Consider the following 17,343-nt stretch of genomic DNA (forward strand, 5'->3'; position numbering starts at 1 on the left):
CTTTCTTGGGAACAGGAACAATGGTGGCCCTCTTGAAGCATGTGGGAACAGCAGACTGGTATAGGGATTGATTGAAATTGTCCGTAAACACACCGGCCAGCTGGTCTGCGCATGCTCTGAGGGCGCGGCTGGGGATGCCGTCTGGGCCTGCAGCCTTGCGAGGGTTAACACGTTTAAATGTTTTACTCACCTCGGCTGCAGTGAAGGAGAGTCCGCATGTTTTCGTTGCAGGCCGTGTCAGTGGCACTGTATTGTCCTCAAAGCGGGCAAAAAAGTTATTTAGTCTGCCTGGGAGCAAGACATCCTGGTCCGTGACTGGGCTGGTTTTCTTCTTGTAGTCAGTGGAGAGGGTGTGTGGTTTAAGGTTATCTTTTCCAAGCATAAAAGGATAAAAATGAACTCGCAACACACCATAGGCCAGAAAAGGTTGAATACATTGGCCATGCTGTCAATCCAGCATGACTTCTGCCTCGTTCTATACAACTGGGAACTCGGGAAAAAACTAGCTCTGACTGGGAAAATACGTTTTGAACTGACATTCAATTCGGAATTCCAAGTCGGGAACCCGGGCCTCTTTCTAGAGCTACGACCTCAAGATCACTGACATCATGATTCATCAAAGTGTTCTTGAAAGCACCATAAATCCAGAGAATGCCAGACTTTGATGACAAAGTTTGATGACAAAATTTGCCCACAAGAAGGACCACTTTCCTGCACCACTTTCCTGTTCAAGTGAGCACAGCACCACAAGGTGAGTCCAAAAATGTATTTTATGCTGCTGCATAAATTATGTTATGCCAGGGAGATATGTACACTGTAGCTAAGAAAGTAATACTAAATGTATGTTGTGTAGTAAGCTGTTCGTAGCCCATGTGCCTCACCCTAATAATTTGGTCATAATTTGGTCTCATAATTTAGCCTACTGTTCTGACTTGGTGGTGCACATATAGCCTATAGCCTGTTTTAGAGAAATGTAATCATTGAACATTGTAAGAGATTTCATTGTCTGCATGTATTTTAATTTGATTTTATTTAACCTTTATTTCACTAGGCATAACATGCCCCCTTCATTTATCCTATGGTTCTGACGTGGTGTACAGGGAGAATACTGTAAGAATGGCCCATGTTCTGAATTCTGTTGCAGTACATTTCAAGAGTTCTGATTGAATCCCCGAATTGACAAGGTAAAAATCTGTCGTTCTGGCCCTGAACAAGGCAGTTAACACACTGTTCCCTGGTAGGCCATAATTGTAAACAAGAATTTGTTCTTAACTGACTTGACTAGTTAAATAAAGGTTGAAAATATATATATATATCCTAAGGGTTAATTACTGTTGAATATATAATATTGAGCCAAAATATTACAACTGGAAGTACATCTGTGCGCTGCCTCCCTGTTTTTTTCCTACATGACCTGAGCTGCTTACTATTTTTTTAACAGGTACTCAGTGGCAATTTTAGTAAATCCTGGTGGGGCAAACTCAAAAAACTGTTTTTAGATGCATGCCAGCAAAGCTACTACACATAAAAACAGTTAACAATACATAAATTGCATTATAATGGTGACAAACGGTGCCCACAAACTGTTATGACCTACATAAAGCTGCCCCAAAAGCAGAGCTTTCTTTTCAGCACCATGGAGTGAATCCTTACCACAGCTACACCTGGCTATCAGCAGAGCCTTGTCTGGCAGTGAAACAGTTCATTCAGCTTTAAAAAACATAGCTGATATGGCTGACTTGCTTAAACAAATGTGGTTTCTACTGTCAATTGACAGATAAGAGGCAATCCGTAATTTCGATTAAGACATTAATGAGTGAGCTAGGACAATATTTAAAATGTCAATTTAACCTTTATTTAACTAGGCAGGTCAGTTAAGAACAAAATCTAATTTACAATGACTGGTGATGCTGGGCCAATTGTGCACTGCCCTATGGGACTCCCAATCACAGCTGGATGTGAACCAGGGACTACAGTGATGCCTCTTGCACTGAGAGGCAGTGCCTTAGACCATCGTGCAACTCGGGAGCCCCATAAGGATAGGGGGGACATATATGAAATCCAGGAATTTATCTTTCAATATAAGTAGTTAGGCTTTTAAAAGGTATATTGAGCCAAATGTAATCTATCACTAAACAGAAAGATACAGTTCCTTAATATGTTGGCTCTATATGTAATATCAAATAACACTTTGGAGTTGTATCTCCAGTGATGTTTTTACATGTTGTATGTATTTTAAACATGAGCTGGTCAAAAAAGGAGTAGGACTATGTTTCACCGGTGACTGGTAAAATAAAAGTTGTAAGGTGATGTGGGCTGGTGTGGCTAAAATGCCAGGATTGAATTTTTGTCCCAGTCCGCCCCTGCCTGGCACTCCATGGACTTGTTTTTATTCACTTCCTCTGAGAGTACAAGGGTTGAGAGGAGGGTAGCCCACTCTTTTTACATGATCTAGCCTGGACCGGTTGGAACCTGTACCATACTCAAGAGACACTTCCTCAACCGTGTGCAGTGCACCGGTGCAAGCAAGCAACCAAATCCAGACATAGCTGGAAATCCAGCATGACTTCAGTCGATAGCGAGTTACACCAAAAGGGTTCTAGATTCCTAACGTCTTCATATTTCACAATTAGGCTGGCTATCTAGCCTAACTACAGACAGACAGGACGAGAGCTCGCAAGGATTGTTACTGGGGCAGCAGATATGATGTGCCGGATACAATGTATTCATTTACAGACTGAAAAGTAGTAATTGCTACATAGTTACTGAACAGATGGTTACAGTTCAAAGTTTCCGGATGAGTTATATTGTAACAGAATGTTCACGCGGGAGAAACATTCGATCAAGTCGTAGTAGAGTAGGTGGTGCCCTAGTTTTCATTATTAGGCCTTTCTCGAATTTGGTGGCATCTGAGAGAAGCACGTTGTGTCTTTAGGACGTTGATCTGTGGCATCCACCATCTCATAAACGCCGGTAATAGCACTTTAATGTTAAAGTTGGACTATCCTTTACTTTGAATTACATGCGTACGGAGGCAGACGTTCTGCGCATATTATTCACGTAGCTAGTGTTTATCAGGTAGCCAATGCAGAACCGCGGGTATTGAGAATGGTGCTGACATTCGCACTGTCACGAACATAATATTCTTGGTCACAAGCGTTATTCCATAGATGATGGTTTAATTATTTGATCTGAACCGTCGGAAGGAACTGTCTTGACCATAAAAGTGGAATGTAGTGCCGGAAATCAAATTGATAAGAGATAACGTCAAACAAGATAGTAAGTATGATATTTCTTTCTCGCATTTACCACGCTGTAAAAACTGTAAAATCCTAATTTATATTTGTTTGATGTTGATTGTCATACTGTGCGGTTATCCCAGGGTAGTTTATTTAGGCTATTGCAAGTGGCAAGATAATATAAATTGTTAAGGAACGCACTGTAAATGTTTAACTCTGGGCACATGCTGCAGTTGAGTTACAGTTTAAGTTTACCCCACGTTACAGCAAGTCACCTGACCTCAGAGTCAGACAGCAACAGGAAAATGAATGCGCAAGATCTCTAGAAGAATCTCAAGAGTTTAACATGTGTCTAATGGTTTATATTTCCCAAATGAAATGATATGTTCGATCAGTAGCCTAGGTGTATTCCACAACTGGTCTCTCTGCTCTTCTCTTTTTTTTAGACCAGGGCTGTCTCTACGGTCAACCACACGCTCTCACCTACAGATCTTCTGCTTTTATGAAATGCAAAACGTCTTTAATGATGGCTTCCTCTTACTGGGATGTCACCTTAAAGTATTTTTGATTCATATTATACTGTAGCTATAAATAAAGCCTATAGGCTACTAGCCTTATAACATCAAAATATGTATTGATATTACTGTCATTCTTTAGTTCAACTATGAAAGGAAATTATGAATGAAACCAAATATCATCACGTTTAATTGGTTGGTAAAGCTACCATATTTGTTTTAGAATACTGGTAAGGAAAAGTGTATGCCATAAAATAACTCTTAATAGTGTTGTAACAGTTATAAATATTAAGAGTAGTGATCATTATCTAGGCTACCTAGTTTGGGCAATGTATATTCACTGTCATAAAACAATTTTAAACATTTTTATTTTTTTTACCGTGGGGGAAAAGGCTCAGAGAAGGAAGTGCTCCCACATGTTGAATCTGGGCACAATTACCATTGCTTCTTAAAAGGGCACACCAGTATTATAATCTTCTCAATGACTTGCAATAGTCTGTAGACTAACATTAGAGGAACCTTTGTCATTCCAGTTTCCACATGTCATAACTAGTCTGGCCCAGATGTAGACTCTAAGCTTTGTCATCAGATGTTTTCAAATTCTCTATAGAGATGCATGAGAGAGAGTAATATGCCAATGTCATTACTCATGCCGTTTTGTGTTTTATATGCCATTTTCTCATGGAGAGCCATTCAATTTAGTTCTAAAACATAATGCTGTCAACCTTTATTACCTTTTTAACCTTTATAACCATACCAAGTACAAACATTTACCAACAAAAATCGATTTGATTCCAAACAAAAACACACATTTGAAGTGCTTGTTTTATTTATTTCTAATTAGATTGGTTGAGAAAGAAGTGCTTTCCATACTAGCTAAATACCCGGTCTTCTTCCATTGCAGGAATGTTTACCATCACTGAGTTAGCATCGCTGAATGACACCCAGCCGACCTACCGCATCCTAAAACCATGGTGGGACGTCTTCATGGACTACCTGGGGGTGGTCATGCTCATGTTGTCCATCTTCGCCATGACGATGCAGATCACAAAGGACCAGGTGGCGTGCCTTCCCTGCCTGGAAGAAGCGGAGGAGGCGGCGGCAGGGCCAAACTCTTGCACAACCCAATGTCAGCAAGAAACCACCTCATCAGCAGTTAGTATGACAACATTGCTTGCTACACCAATGCCCACTAAAGATCTACCAGACAGTGCAGTACATGAGATCCACAACACCCAGCCCATCGTTGTGAAGCAAGAGAGCAAAATGCAGCAACCTGAGCCCACAGGGATCCGAACCAACTTAGATTATCAGCAGTACATCTTTGTCAACCAAATGTGTTACCATGTTGCCTTGCCCTGGTACTCAAAGTACTTCCCGTACCTCACCCTCATCCACACCCTTGTGCTTATGGTCAGTAGTAACTTCTGGTTCAAATACCCCAAGACAAGCTCAAAGATTGAACACTTTGTGTCCATTCTCGGACGGTGCTTTGAGTCTCCATGGACTACAAAGGCTTTGTCCGAGACAGCCTGTGAGGATTCTGAGGAGAACAAGCAGAGACTGACTGGCACCACTTCCGCACCGAGAGAGTTATCACAGGAAAATAAAGACGAAAATGCTGCCAACACATCTACTCCTATGCTTGGGAATGCAGGAGTCAAGTTCTCAGCAGATACGCATGTTGCTGAGGCACCAAGTATGACTATCCTGGACAAGAAGGATGGAGAGCAGGCCAAGGCTCTTTTTGAGAAGGTGAGAAAATTCCGTGCCCATGTGGAGGACAGCGATTTCATCTACAAGCTCTACGTAGCTCAGACCGTGGTCAAAACGGTCAAGTTCATTTTGATTCTGTCATATACGTCAACCTTTATGGCTGCCATCAACTTTCGCCACAAATGTGAGCCCGACATCAAACACTTAACTGGGTATAAGCAGTTCTTTTGTACCCACAACATGGCGTTCATGCTGAGAAAGCTCCTCCTCAGCTACATGGCCCTCATATTGATCTATGGGATGGTCTGCTTGTATTCCCTCCACTGGCTTTTCAGGCGCCCCCTTAAAGAGTACTCATTTGAGAAAGTCAGAGAGGAGAGTAGCTTCAGTGACATTCCTGACGTGAAGAACGATTTTGCGTTCCTCCTACACATGGTCGATCAGTACGACCAGCTGTATTCCAAACGGTTTGGTGTCTTCCTCTCAGAGGTCAGCGAGAACAAGCTGAGGGAGATCAGTCTGAACCACGAGTGGACATTTGAGAAGCTCAGACAGCTTGTGACCCGAAATGCCCAAGACCAGCAGGAGCTCCACCTCTTCATGCTCTCTGGTCTCCCCAATGCAGTGTTTGATCTCACCGACCTGGAAATACTTAAACTAGAACTAATTCCTGAGGTCAGGTTTTCGGCAAAGATTTCCCAAATGACCAGTATGCATGAGCTGCACCTCTGCCACTGCCCTGCCAAAGTTGAGCAGACAGCCTTTGTCTTTCTCCGTGACCACCTCCGCTGCCTTCATGTCAAGTTCACAGATGTCGCTGAGATCCCCACTTGGGTTTATTTGTTGAGAAGTTTGAGGGAGCTTAACTTGGTAGGGAATTTAAGCTCAGAACACAACAAAATGATAGGACTAGAGTCCATGCGAGATTTAAAACATCTCAAGACATTGTACCTGAAGAGCAACCTCACCAAGATGCCTTCAAGTCTAACTGAGCTGTCCCCACACCTGATCAAACTGGTAGTGCACAATGATGGTACTAAACTACTGGTACTGAACAGCCTCAAGAAGATGACTAACCTTGCCGATCTGGAGTTGCACAACTGTGAGCTGGAGAGGATCCCCCATGCTATTTTCAGCTTAACCAACCTTCAAGAGCTGGATCTCAAATCCAACAACATTCGCACCATTGAGGAGATCATCAGCTTTCAGCACCTCAAGAGGTTGACCTGCCTCAAACTGTGGCACAACAAAATCATCACCATTCCAGCCTCCATAGGCCAAGTCAAGTGTTTGGAGTCACTTCACCTTTCGCACAACAAACTGGAGATACTCCCGCCGGCGCTGTTCCACCTCCCCAAGCTGAGGTACCTGGACGTCAGTCAGAACTCCATCACAGTGATCCCGCCGGACGTGGGTCTCCTGCAGAACCTCCAGCACTTCGCCATTAATGCAAACAAGGTGGAGGTGCTGCCCAAGCAGCTGTTCAGGTGCACCAAGCTGAAGGTCCTGTGTCTGAGCAACAATGGCCTCATCACCCTGCCTGAGACAGTGGGTCAGTTGGTGCAGCTCGCTCAGCTGGAGCTGAGGGGAAACAGTCTGGACCGCCTTCCCTCGCTACTGGGGAACTGTCGCCTTCTACGTAAAAACTGCCTCATTGTCGAGGACCACCTTTTTGACACTTTACCCATAGAAGTAAAGGAGAGCATCAGTCGGGAGACCAATGTGTCCTTTGCGAGTGGTTTATAGCTTATAATCTCTGATATTTCAAACCCTTACAGTACAGTGACTAACTGAAATGTATATTATAACTCACTGAAGCAATACGCCATGAAATTAAGATATTGTTCACCAGGAAGTAGCAGTTTTTGAACTTTTGGGCAAAAACCTGGCACAATGGTCTTCAAGCCAAATATTTCATAAAAGGCATCTGGCAGAAGTGAATTCATCCATAACATGAATATGATTTGATGTATTTCTTAAAGGACCCTGTTTTCACGAATTTGATTATATAACTTCAAGCCCATTGAAAAGATATGGGGACATGACCCGGAAGTAAAGCGGAAGTGGTGGTTACTTTCACAGGGTATTGAACCACGTTTTATTGATTATACATTTCACAATATGGCTTGTTCCTTGACCCTTTTAACTTAATAAAGTGAGAGAGAATGCAGACTGCAGAGCACTATAATCACATAATGACTTTTTGCATTTATCGTTTCAAAGTAGTATTTTTGTTCAAATATTTAAGAATGTTCAGGATTTTAAAAACGCTTTCAGTTGCTTCCTAGGGTATTATTGCATAATATTGTTAACGGGAATTGAATTTCTGACTTATTAATATATATTGTATTAGCTACTCAGGTATAATGTTAACCATGGGCAATAGCTTTTCAACCTTAACTGCTGCTATTTCTCAGTGAGGGCTTTAATAAGAAAGGCCCAAACAGCATGTTTGCCTAAACATTCACTGTCATTATTCACATCACCATTCAATGAGAGAACAAATGCTCTCCTTTCAGTAGTAATTCACTTTTGTTTAAATAACGTTTCATTCATTTGCTTCGATGACGTCCTGCAGCCGAGACATTGGTCTGTCAGCGGAGTGACAGTTGTCGTGTGTTGATAAGAGGGGGGGGATCCTCAGTCTACTGGGAACTGTTTAGAACTTCTTCGGCACAGTCTTGCCTATGTGATCATACTAAGTTCACTGGGGGAATAAAAGATAGAGTCTGAACTTTTACCTCCTCTTGGGGATTACGCTTGAAATTGGGAGTACTTTGCATAAACAATATTTGCTTTTCTCATAGATTGTTGAATGTTTTCTATGGATTACACTCGCCTATCACAGACCATACAAAACCTACTTTTTGTTTTGTTTTGTTTTAAGATGTGTGATTGAAAAGGGATGAGGTTTGACAAAAGGGAGAGAACAATGGGACAAAGATTGTTATTGCTTTTTGTCTATGTATTTCTGTACTGTACATGAACTGTTCACATTTGCCACCATACCAAATTACTGATCATACGCTCAAAGTCCGTTAATTTATGGCACAATAAAACTAGATTTTAGATAAAATTTTCCAGTTCTTGTCACTCTCTGTTTCAACGCATTTCTCAATGGTAATTGGACATTATTTATGGCACCCAGGTCTCACAGCCCACCAACACAACCAACTTGAGAAGAGCCAACGATGTGCAACCTGGCCTTGCAGTCCCTGGAGTCCTTTGCACAGAAGCTTGCAAAATCCCAGGATGACAACAAATGTCTGCCTCAGATGAGAGCCCATGTCAGTGGCAGATCTACCCGATTCATCTCGGACTGACAGATTCTACAACAGCCCTATGCCTTACTTTGTGAGACTGCTTAATGCTGCTTTACTGTGATATTGTACACCACTTCTAATATATATATATATATATATATATATATATATATATATATATATATATATATATATTACATTAACTGAATTTCCTTGATCAAGCAAAGGTACAATGTACACAACATCTTTAAGGATGATGTCATGCCAAAACAATAAGGAAATTTGAATTAAAAAAGCATCTTTTGAAATACAATCTCAAAGTTATTGCCTGTAACTCTGACAACAGGGCAGATGAGATCAATTCAGGCTTTGCTGAGAACACTATCTTGCCAGTACTTTGGTAATTCAATATCATAGTCAAGTTGAGTTTTGTGTGTGACTTTCTTCATCTCCTTTCAAGGAGGATGGCAAAAAACTCCAGCACTTTGTTGGACATTTGCTTGCTGCTGCACCCGGTTACACTTTATTGTAGCTAATAATGGCATTAAAAGCAAGCCACAGATATGCTGCTCCCATCCACCCATAGAGAATGATAGAGGCCTCTAGTGGCCATAAGGCCGTTGTAACATGTATAGTACTATTGAGGGCTTCCATCATTTTAATGTAGTCAGCTGGGTGGGACTTACAACTTCACTGGCTGATCCCTCCTGGTGACCCTGTTGGAGTCATGTCCAATTAGGTCATCGGGAGGGATCAGCCAATCGTGAAAAAGAAAATGGACTACTTTAAAATGGAGAAAATGCCTCAATTCACACGACATGTCACTTCCGGCTAAATGAAAATGAGGACCAGGGTGGGAAACAGAGGCCGGAAACCTAGGCAACATAGTCAAAAGTCATACTGCTGTGTCCCTGGATGTAACTCCTACAAAAGGAGGAAGTCATGCAGAGAATTAACTTTTCACAGTTTCCCCAAAGACTGTGCAAAACCCGACGCCAATGAGTGGTGAAAATAAAGCGAGTTGTCAGGCCACATTATAAGGTAAGTTAAGATTTTTGAATTTAATGTTGCTAGTTAGCTTAGCTAGTTAGCTAGATATCTACTGTCCAGCCAGGCTAACAACACAGCCACCAGTTAGTTGAGAAATTCTAACATTGGTACTTAGTACCTATTTTTGCATCTCTAACCAATATAGCAAGTTATAATGCTTGATAACTAAACTGGATCAATATTTCCCTACAGAGTTAATTGACAACAACCAAAGTGTGTTCAAAACACTGTTGTGGACTCCTTTTTAAAGACCATAAGTGGGAAACGGATGCTAAAGGTGCAGGTTGTGCCGACTCTGTGTTCACCTGGATGTCCACCCCAAAACCTGGCAGGAAGACCATCATCAGAAAAGCTGCAAGGTAGGCCTATCTAGCGTAGCTTACCCCTAAACTAGCTAACTACTAGTTTATTAAACAACTTGTCAGGGAGAGTCAATAATCAACTGTAATGTATTTTTCTGTGTTACAGTGAGGCTGCCCGTCATGGAAAGGATGCACCCGCTGAGGAGCCAGATGAGCTAAGGTAGTTGTTTATTATTACATATGTCTTTTCTGTCATTTTCAATAGTTCATAGCAGGTACAGTATATGTAACCGAATCTTGTATCTACAGTGACTCTCTGGATCAGGACCCTCAAGCTGAGAATATGGCTTGCCAAATCATGTTCAGATATAGACTTGCGATCTGAACTTCAATCACTTTAGTGTTTTTTGTGAGTTTACAATATTTGGTTTAGCCTCGGTCACTAGCTCCCATTTACAATCATTCACAATAAATGCATCAGTATCTGCCCGTCTGCTCTACATAAAGGCCATGCAAGTTCATTTTGAGTTGATTTTCTGTAAGCCTTCTACCAACAGAAAAGGAACATGTATTAATTTGCATGGCCTGTGTTTGGAATAGAACCATGTAGAGTTGGCAGTATTCATTTTGAGAGCATGTGGTTGGGCTTTTAAAGCAGCTTGAAGAGGCACGCAAGTCGAGGAAATTGTGAAGCTTCGGGCAAACCAGTTCCTCCTTCAATGCTTCCTGTGTGACAAGAAGAACAACATGTTTTACAACACTGGATTTAGGGACTACAGTACTCTAAAAGGTGTTTTTCTGACATTACAGCCAACAGCAGAGACCATGGTTAGATGGAGTCTGGTACAGTGCTTAAACAAAACAGATGAACACACACTTAGAGTTGGCTTTAAAGGAATGAGAAGCTTCCGTATTTTCCCCTGCCAGTGCTTTCACAGATGTTATAAATGGCACAGATATAAAAATGTGTTCTCTGTCTGTCTCTATGCTGCTTAGACCTCTGGTCCACACTCCAGTCCTGTTGGTGGCGGTAATGCACTTTAAAGTTGGTTGCCAGCGGCCTTAAAAAATACACAGAAGAAGAAAAATGATCTCTATTCTGCCACCTCCTTGCTCCTGCAGGGAGAAATTGAAAGTGGTGTTGTCCAATGTAGTTTATTTGTAGCACGAGGAAAGCTTGCTAGGCTTTTAGCCACCTGCAGCCACGTAAACGAGACAGTAATGGAATAGAAATATGAATATCCGTAATGCTTTGGACCGCGACTAGGATGTTGAAGGGACATTGGGCACATAATATGTTGTTAACTAGTTAATCAAAAATTCTTAATAGCCATGTAGTTGATAAAGATGTTGATTGTTTTTTGTTTTGTTTTTTAAATGCAAATATGCCAGAAAAAATAATTAATGCAATAACATTAACTGTTAGCTAGCTAGTTATTGAATGGCCAGTTAGCTAACGTAAACTATAATCAGCACCGGCCTGTACCTGAGCTAAGCTCTCTCCTGGCCCCTTAAACTAAATCTGAATTTGTCCTGCTAGGTGACCTAAGCTGGGACATGCTTAAACCACCTTAACAAGTCCTAAAGCAATGGGACTTAATCAATCTTTCTCAGATTATTACCAATCCCACAAGGTATGATTCCAAAACCCCAGAAAAGGCTACTCTCCTCAATGTTATCCTCACAAATAATCCTGATAGATCTGGTGTTTTCTGTAATGACCTTAGTGATCACTGCTTTACAGCCTGTGTTCGTAATGACTCCTCAGTGAAATGACCTGTCCTGAATTGTCATAGACGCTTGCTAAAAGACTTTCAAGAGCAAGCCTTTCTTCATGACCTGGCTTCTGTAAATTGGTATAGAATCAGCTTGATCCTCTGTCGAGGAGGCTTGGACCTTCTTTTTTGATATTTTCAGTGATACTGTTAACAAACACACCCCCATAAAGAAAATGAGAATTAAAAACAGGTTCAGTCCCAGGTTCGACCGTGGTCTTGCAGAGTTACTCCACCTCAAGAATTGCATTTGGCGAAAGGCTCAGCACACACATACTCAGGCAGACTGGCTCTTGTTCAGACAAATGACAAATAAGTGCACTCGGGCTATCCGGAAGGCCAAAGTTAGTTACTTTAAGGAGCAGTTCTCTCTCTGTGGGTCTAACCCCAAGAAGTTCTGGAAAACGGTTAAAAACCTGGAGAATAAACCCTCCTCCTCACAGCTGCCCATGTCCCTTAAAGTTGATGATGTGGTTGTTACTGACAAGAAGCACATGACTGAGCTTTATAATCACCACTTCATAAAGTCAGGATTCCTATTTGACTCAACCATGCTTCCTTGCCCATCCAACGTTTCCTCACCTCCCACCCCTTCTAATGCGACTATCCCCGATGCTCCTCTCTCTTTTTCCCCCACTACAAAGTTTCTCCCTGCAGGCGGTCATTGAGTCCGAGGTGCTAAAGGAGCTCCTTAAACTTGACAACAACAAAAAACATCTGAATCAGATGGTTTAGACCCTTTCTTCTTTAAGGATGCTGACCCTCTAATCGACAAGTCTATCTCTGACCTTTTTAACCTGTCTCTCCTCTCTGGGGAGGTTCCCATTGCTTGGAAGGCAGCCATGGTGCATCCTTTATTTAAAGGGGGAGATCAAGATTAATCCCAACTGTTATAGGCCTATTTCTATTTTGCCCTGTTTATCAAAAGTGTTGGAAAAACTGAATTAACTGACTGGCTTTCTTGATGTCTCCAGTATTCTCTCTGGTATACTATCTGGTTTCCGCTCAGTTTATGGATGTGTCACTGCAACCTTAAAGTTCCTAAATGATGTCACCATAGCCCTTGATTCTAAGCAATGTTGTGCTGCTATTTTTATGGACTTGGCCAAAGCTTTTGATACGGTAGACCATTCCATTCTTGTGTGTATTGGTGTCTCTGAGGGGTCTTTGGCCTGGTTTACTAACTACCTTTCTCAAAGAGTGATGTGTATAAAATCAGAACATCTGCTTTCTCAGCCACTACCTGTCACCAAGGGTGTACCCCATGGCTCGATCCTAGGCCCCACGCTCTTCTCAATTTACATCAACAACATGGATCAGGTAATAGAAGGCTCTCTCATCCATTTATATGCAGAGGATACAGTCTTATACTCAGCTGGCCCCTCTCCGGATTTTGTGTAAAATGCTCTACAACAAAGCTTTCGTAGTGTCCAACAAACTTTCTCTGCCCATAATCTTGTTCTGAAGACCTCCAAAACAAATGTCATGTGGTTTGGTAAGAAGAATTCCCCTCTCCCCACAGGTGTGATTACTACTTCTGAGGGTTTAGAGCTTGAGGTAGTCACCTCATACAAGTACTTGGGATTATGGCTAGACGGTCCTTCTGTCAGCACATATCAAAGCTGCAGGCTAAAGTTAAATCTAGACTTGGTTTCCTCTATCGTAATCACTCCTTTTTCACCCCAGCTGCCAAACTAACCCTGATTCAGATGACCATCCTTCCCATGCTAGATTACGGAGAAGTAATTCATAGATCGGCAGGTAAGGTTCCACTCGAGCGGCTAAATGTTCTTTACCATTCGGCCATCAGATTTGCCACCAATGCTCCTTATAGGACATCACTGCACTCTATACTCGTCTGTAAACTGGTCATCTCTGTATAACCATCGCAAGACCCACTGATTGATGCTTATTTATAAAAACCCTTTTAGGCCTCACTTCCCCCTATCTGACATATCTACTGCAGCCCTCATCCTCCACATACAACATCAGTTCTGCCAGTCACATTCTGTAAAAGGTCCCAAAAGCACACGCATCCCTGGGTCACTACTCTTTTCAGTTCGCTGCAGCTAGCGACTGCAGCAAGGACCCATCATTTGAATAATAGTGAAGACATCAAAACTATGAAATAACACATATGGAAGCATGTAGTAATCCAAAAAGTGTTAAACAAATCAAAATATATTTTAACAGTCTTTAAGGAGTTCCCACATATGTTGAGCACTTGTTGGCTGCTTTTCCTTTACTCTGTGGTCCAACTCATCCCAAACCATCTCAATTGGGTTGAGGTCGGGTGATTGTGGAGGCCAGGTCATCTGATGCATCACTCTCCTTCTTGGTCAAATAGCTCTTACACAGCTTGGAGGTGTGTTGGGTCATTGTCCTGTTGAAAAACAAATGATAGCCCCACTAAGCACAAACCACATGGGATGGCGTATCGCTGTAGTAGCCATGCTGGTTAAGTGTGCCTTGAATTCTAAATAAAACCGACAGTTTCACCAGCAAAGTACCCCCACACCATCACACCTCCTCCTCCATGCTTCACAGGGGGAAACACACATGCGGAGATCATCCATTCACCTACTCTGCGTCTCACAAAGACACAGCGGTTGGAACCAAAAATCTCAAATTTGGACTCATCAGACCCAAGGACAAGTTTCCATTGGTCTAATGTCCATTGCTCGTGTTTCTTGGCCCAAGCTAGTCTCTCATTATTATTGGTGCCCTTTAGTAGTGGTTTCTTTGCAGCAATTTGACCATGAAGGACTGATTCACGCAGTCTCCTCTGAACAGTTGATGTTGAGATGTGTCTGTTACTTGAGCTCTGTGAAGCATTTATTTGGACTGCAGACTGAGGTGCAGTTAATTGCTGATTTCTGAGGCTGGTAACTCGAATGAACTTATCCTCTGCAGCAGAGGTAACTCTGGGTCTTCCTTTCCTGTGGCGGTACTCATGAGAGCCAGTTTCATCATAGCGCTCAATGGTTTTTGCAACTCCACTTGAAGAAACTTTCAAAGTTCTTGACATTTTCTGGATTGACTGACCTTCATGTCTTAATGTAATGATGGACTGCCATTTCTCTTTGCTTATTTGAGCTGTTCTTGCCAGAATATGGACTTGGTCTTTTACCAAATAGGGCTATCTTCTGTATACCAACCCTACCCTACCTAACTACAAAGCCTGAAAAGCCTCGCTTCTAGTCCTTAGGAAACTTTGCAGTGTTTAGTTTTTCTCTGTATTGTTTCTTACATTGTTAGCCCTGAAAATCTGAAGTGTTATTACTTACAGCCGGGAAGAACTATTGGATATCAGAGCGATGTCAACTTACCAGCACTACGACCAGGAATACGACTTTCCCGAAGCGGATCCTTTGTCTGAACTACCCAGGGCATTTTAACTGATTCCAGAGGTTGACCCAAAACAACGCCGCTGGAAAAGAGAAAGACAGAGGCACGCACACCACCCACCGCTTCCGAGTATATTACTCGCTAATGTCCAGTCTCTAGAGAACAAGGTCGACGAAATCAGGGCAAGGGTTGCTTTCCAGAGAGACATCAGGGATTTGTAACATACTCTGTTTCACAGAAACATGGCTCTCTCAGGATATGCTGTCATAGTCGATACAGCCACCGGGATTCTTATTGCGTCGTGCCGACAGGAATAAACATATCTCCGGGAAGAAGAAGGGCGGAGGTGTATGTTTCATGATTAACAACACATGGTGTAATTGTAACAACATACAGGAACTCAAGTCCTTTTTCTCAGCTGACCTAGAATTCCTCACAATCAAATGCCGGCCATATTATCTCCCAAGGGAATTCTCTTGGGTTATTGTCACAGCCGTGTATATCCCCCCTCAAGCCGATACCATGATGGCCCTCAAGGAACTTCATTGGACTTTATGCAAACTGGAAACCATATATCCTGAGGCTGCATTTATTGTAGCTGTGGATTTTACAAATCAAATTTGAGGACAAGGCTACCTAAATTCTATCAGCATATTGACTGTAGCACTCGTGTTGGAAAAACACTGGATCACTGCTACTCTAACTTTCGCGATGCATACAAGGCCCTCCCCCGCCCTCCTTTCGGAAAATCTGACCATGACTCCATTTTGCTCCTCCTGTCCTATAGGCAGAAACTCAAACAGGAAGTACCCGTGCTCAGGACTATTCAACGCTGGTCTGACCAATCGAAATCCACGCTTCAAGATTGTTTTGATCACACGGACCGGGATATGTTCCGGGTAGTCTCAGAGAATAATGTTGACGTATACGCTGATTCTGTGAGTGAGTTTATAAGGAAGTGTATAGGGGATGTTGTACCCACTGTGACTATTAAAACCTTCCCTAACCAGAAACTGTGGATAGATGGCGGCATTCGCACAAAATTGAAAGCGTGAACCACCGCATTTAACCATGGAAAGGTGACTGGGAATATGGCTGAATACAAACAGTGTAGTTATTCCCTCTGCAAGGCAATGAAACAAGCAAAATGTTCGTATGGAGACAAAGTGGCGTCGTAATTCAACGACTCAGACACGAGATGTGTGTATGTGTATGTGGCAGTGTATACACACAATCACGGACTACTAAAGGAAAACCAGCCACGTCACGGACACCGACGTCTTGCTTGCTTTTCAATCTCTCCCTATCCCAGTCAGCTGTCCCCACATGCTTCAAGATGGCCACCATTGTTCCTGTACCCAAGAATGCAAAGGTAACTAAACTAAATGTCTATCGCCCCGTAACACTCACTTCTGTCATTATAAAGTGCTTTGTGAGACTAGTCAAGGATCACATCACCTCCACCTTACCTGTCATTCTAGACTCACTAGAGTGACACTCTAGACCCACTTCAATTTGTTTACCTCCCCAATAGGTCCACAGACAATGCAATCACCATCACACTGCCCTATCCCATCTGGACAGGAGGAATACCTATGTAAGAATGCTGTTCATTGACTATAGCTCAGCATTCAACACCATCATACCCTCCAAGCTTATCATTAAGCTTAATAAGGCCCTGGTCTCAACCCAGCCCTGTGCAATTGGGTCCTGGACTCCCTGACGGGCCTCCCCCAGGTGGTGATGGTAGGAAACAACATCTCCGCTTTGCTTATCCTAAACTAATACAGAATACCTGTTTTACTTGAGTGTGAAAGATCCATTAGATATCAAGTAGTTGGGACTTGTAGTCATTTTGTTTTATGTGGAACATTTCATGCAAGAACACCCATCTTTAACTGTGGACTTTTTTTTCTTCAGTTGGAAATTATTTCAATATATTATTTAATGCAGAGTAGCGCAAATCTTCAGCGCTACGGATTGAATCAAGCCCCTAGTTAATGAATGACAGCAATCTTTCCATCAATGGCTGCGTTTACACAGGCAGCCTAATAACGATCATTTTGCCGATAATTCAGGGTTTCCCTAACTCGGTCCTTGGTTTTTGCCCTAGCACTACACAGCTGATTCAAATA

At 42.3% G+C, this 17,343-nt stretch overlaps 1 protein-coding gene across 2 annotated transcripts; it reads left to right on the forward strand.

The window, feature by feature from the left end:
• Positions 1-2,429: 2,429 nt before the first annotated feature.
• Positions 2,430-8,546, forward strand: LOC110530091 (volume-regulated anion channel subunit LRRC8D). 2 transcript variants are annotated; one of them, XM_036985648.1, is made up of 2 exons: positions 2,430-2,973; positions 4,659-8,546. In XM_036985648.1, the coding sequence occupies exon 2, from the start codon at positions 4,661-4,663 to the stop codon at positions 7,214-7,216; it is 2,556 nt and encodes an 851-aa protein (XP_036841543.1). In that variant the 5' UTR covers positions 2,430-2,973; positions 4,659-4,660; the 3' UTR covers positions 7,217-8,546. The 2 variants fall into 2 exon arrangements, with proteins under 2 accessions (XP_036841543.1, XP_021468568.2); XM_021612893.2 differs by having other exon boundaries at positions 2,431-3,279.
• Positions 8,547-17,343: the final 8,797 nt, after the last annotated feature.

Source organism: Oncorhynchus mykiss, chromosome 8, assembly GCF_013265735.2.
Source record: "Oncorhynchus mykiss isolate Arlee chromosome 8, USDA_OmykA_1.1, whole genome shotgun sequence".
Lineage (NCBI taxonomy): Eukaryota > Metazoa > Chordata > Actinopteri > Salmoniformes > Salmonidae > Oncorhynchus > Oncorhynchus mykiss.

Bases quoted from the DNA above. Each gene is read 5' to 3' on its own strand.
- LOC110530091 (XM_036985648.1), top strand. From the start codon at position 4,661: ATGTTTACCATCACTGAGTTAGCATCGCTGAATGACACCCAGCCGACC.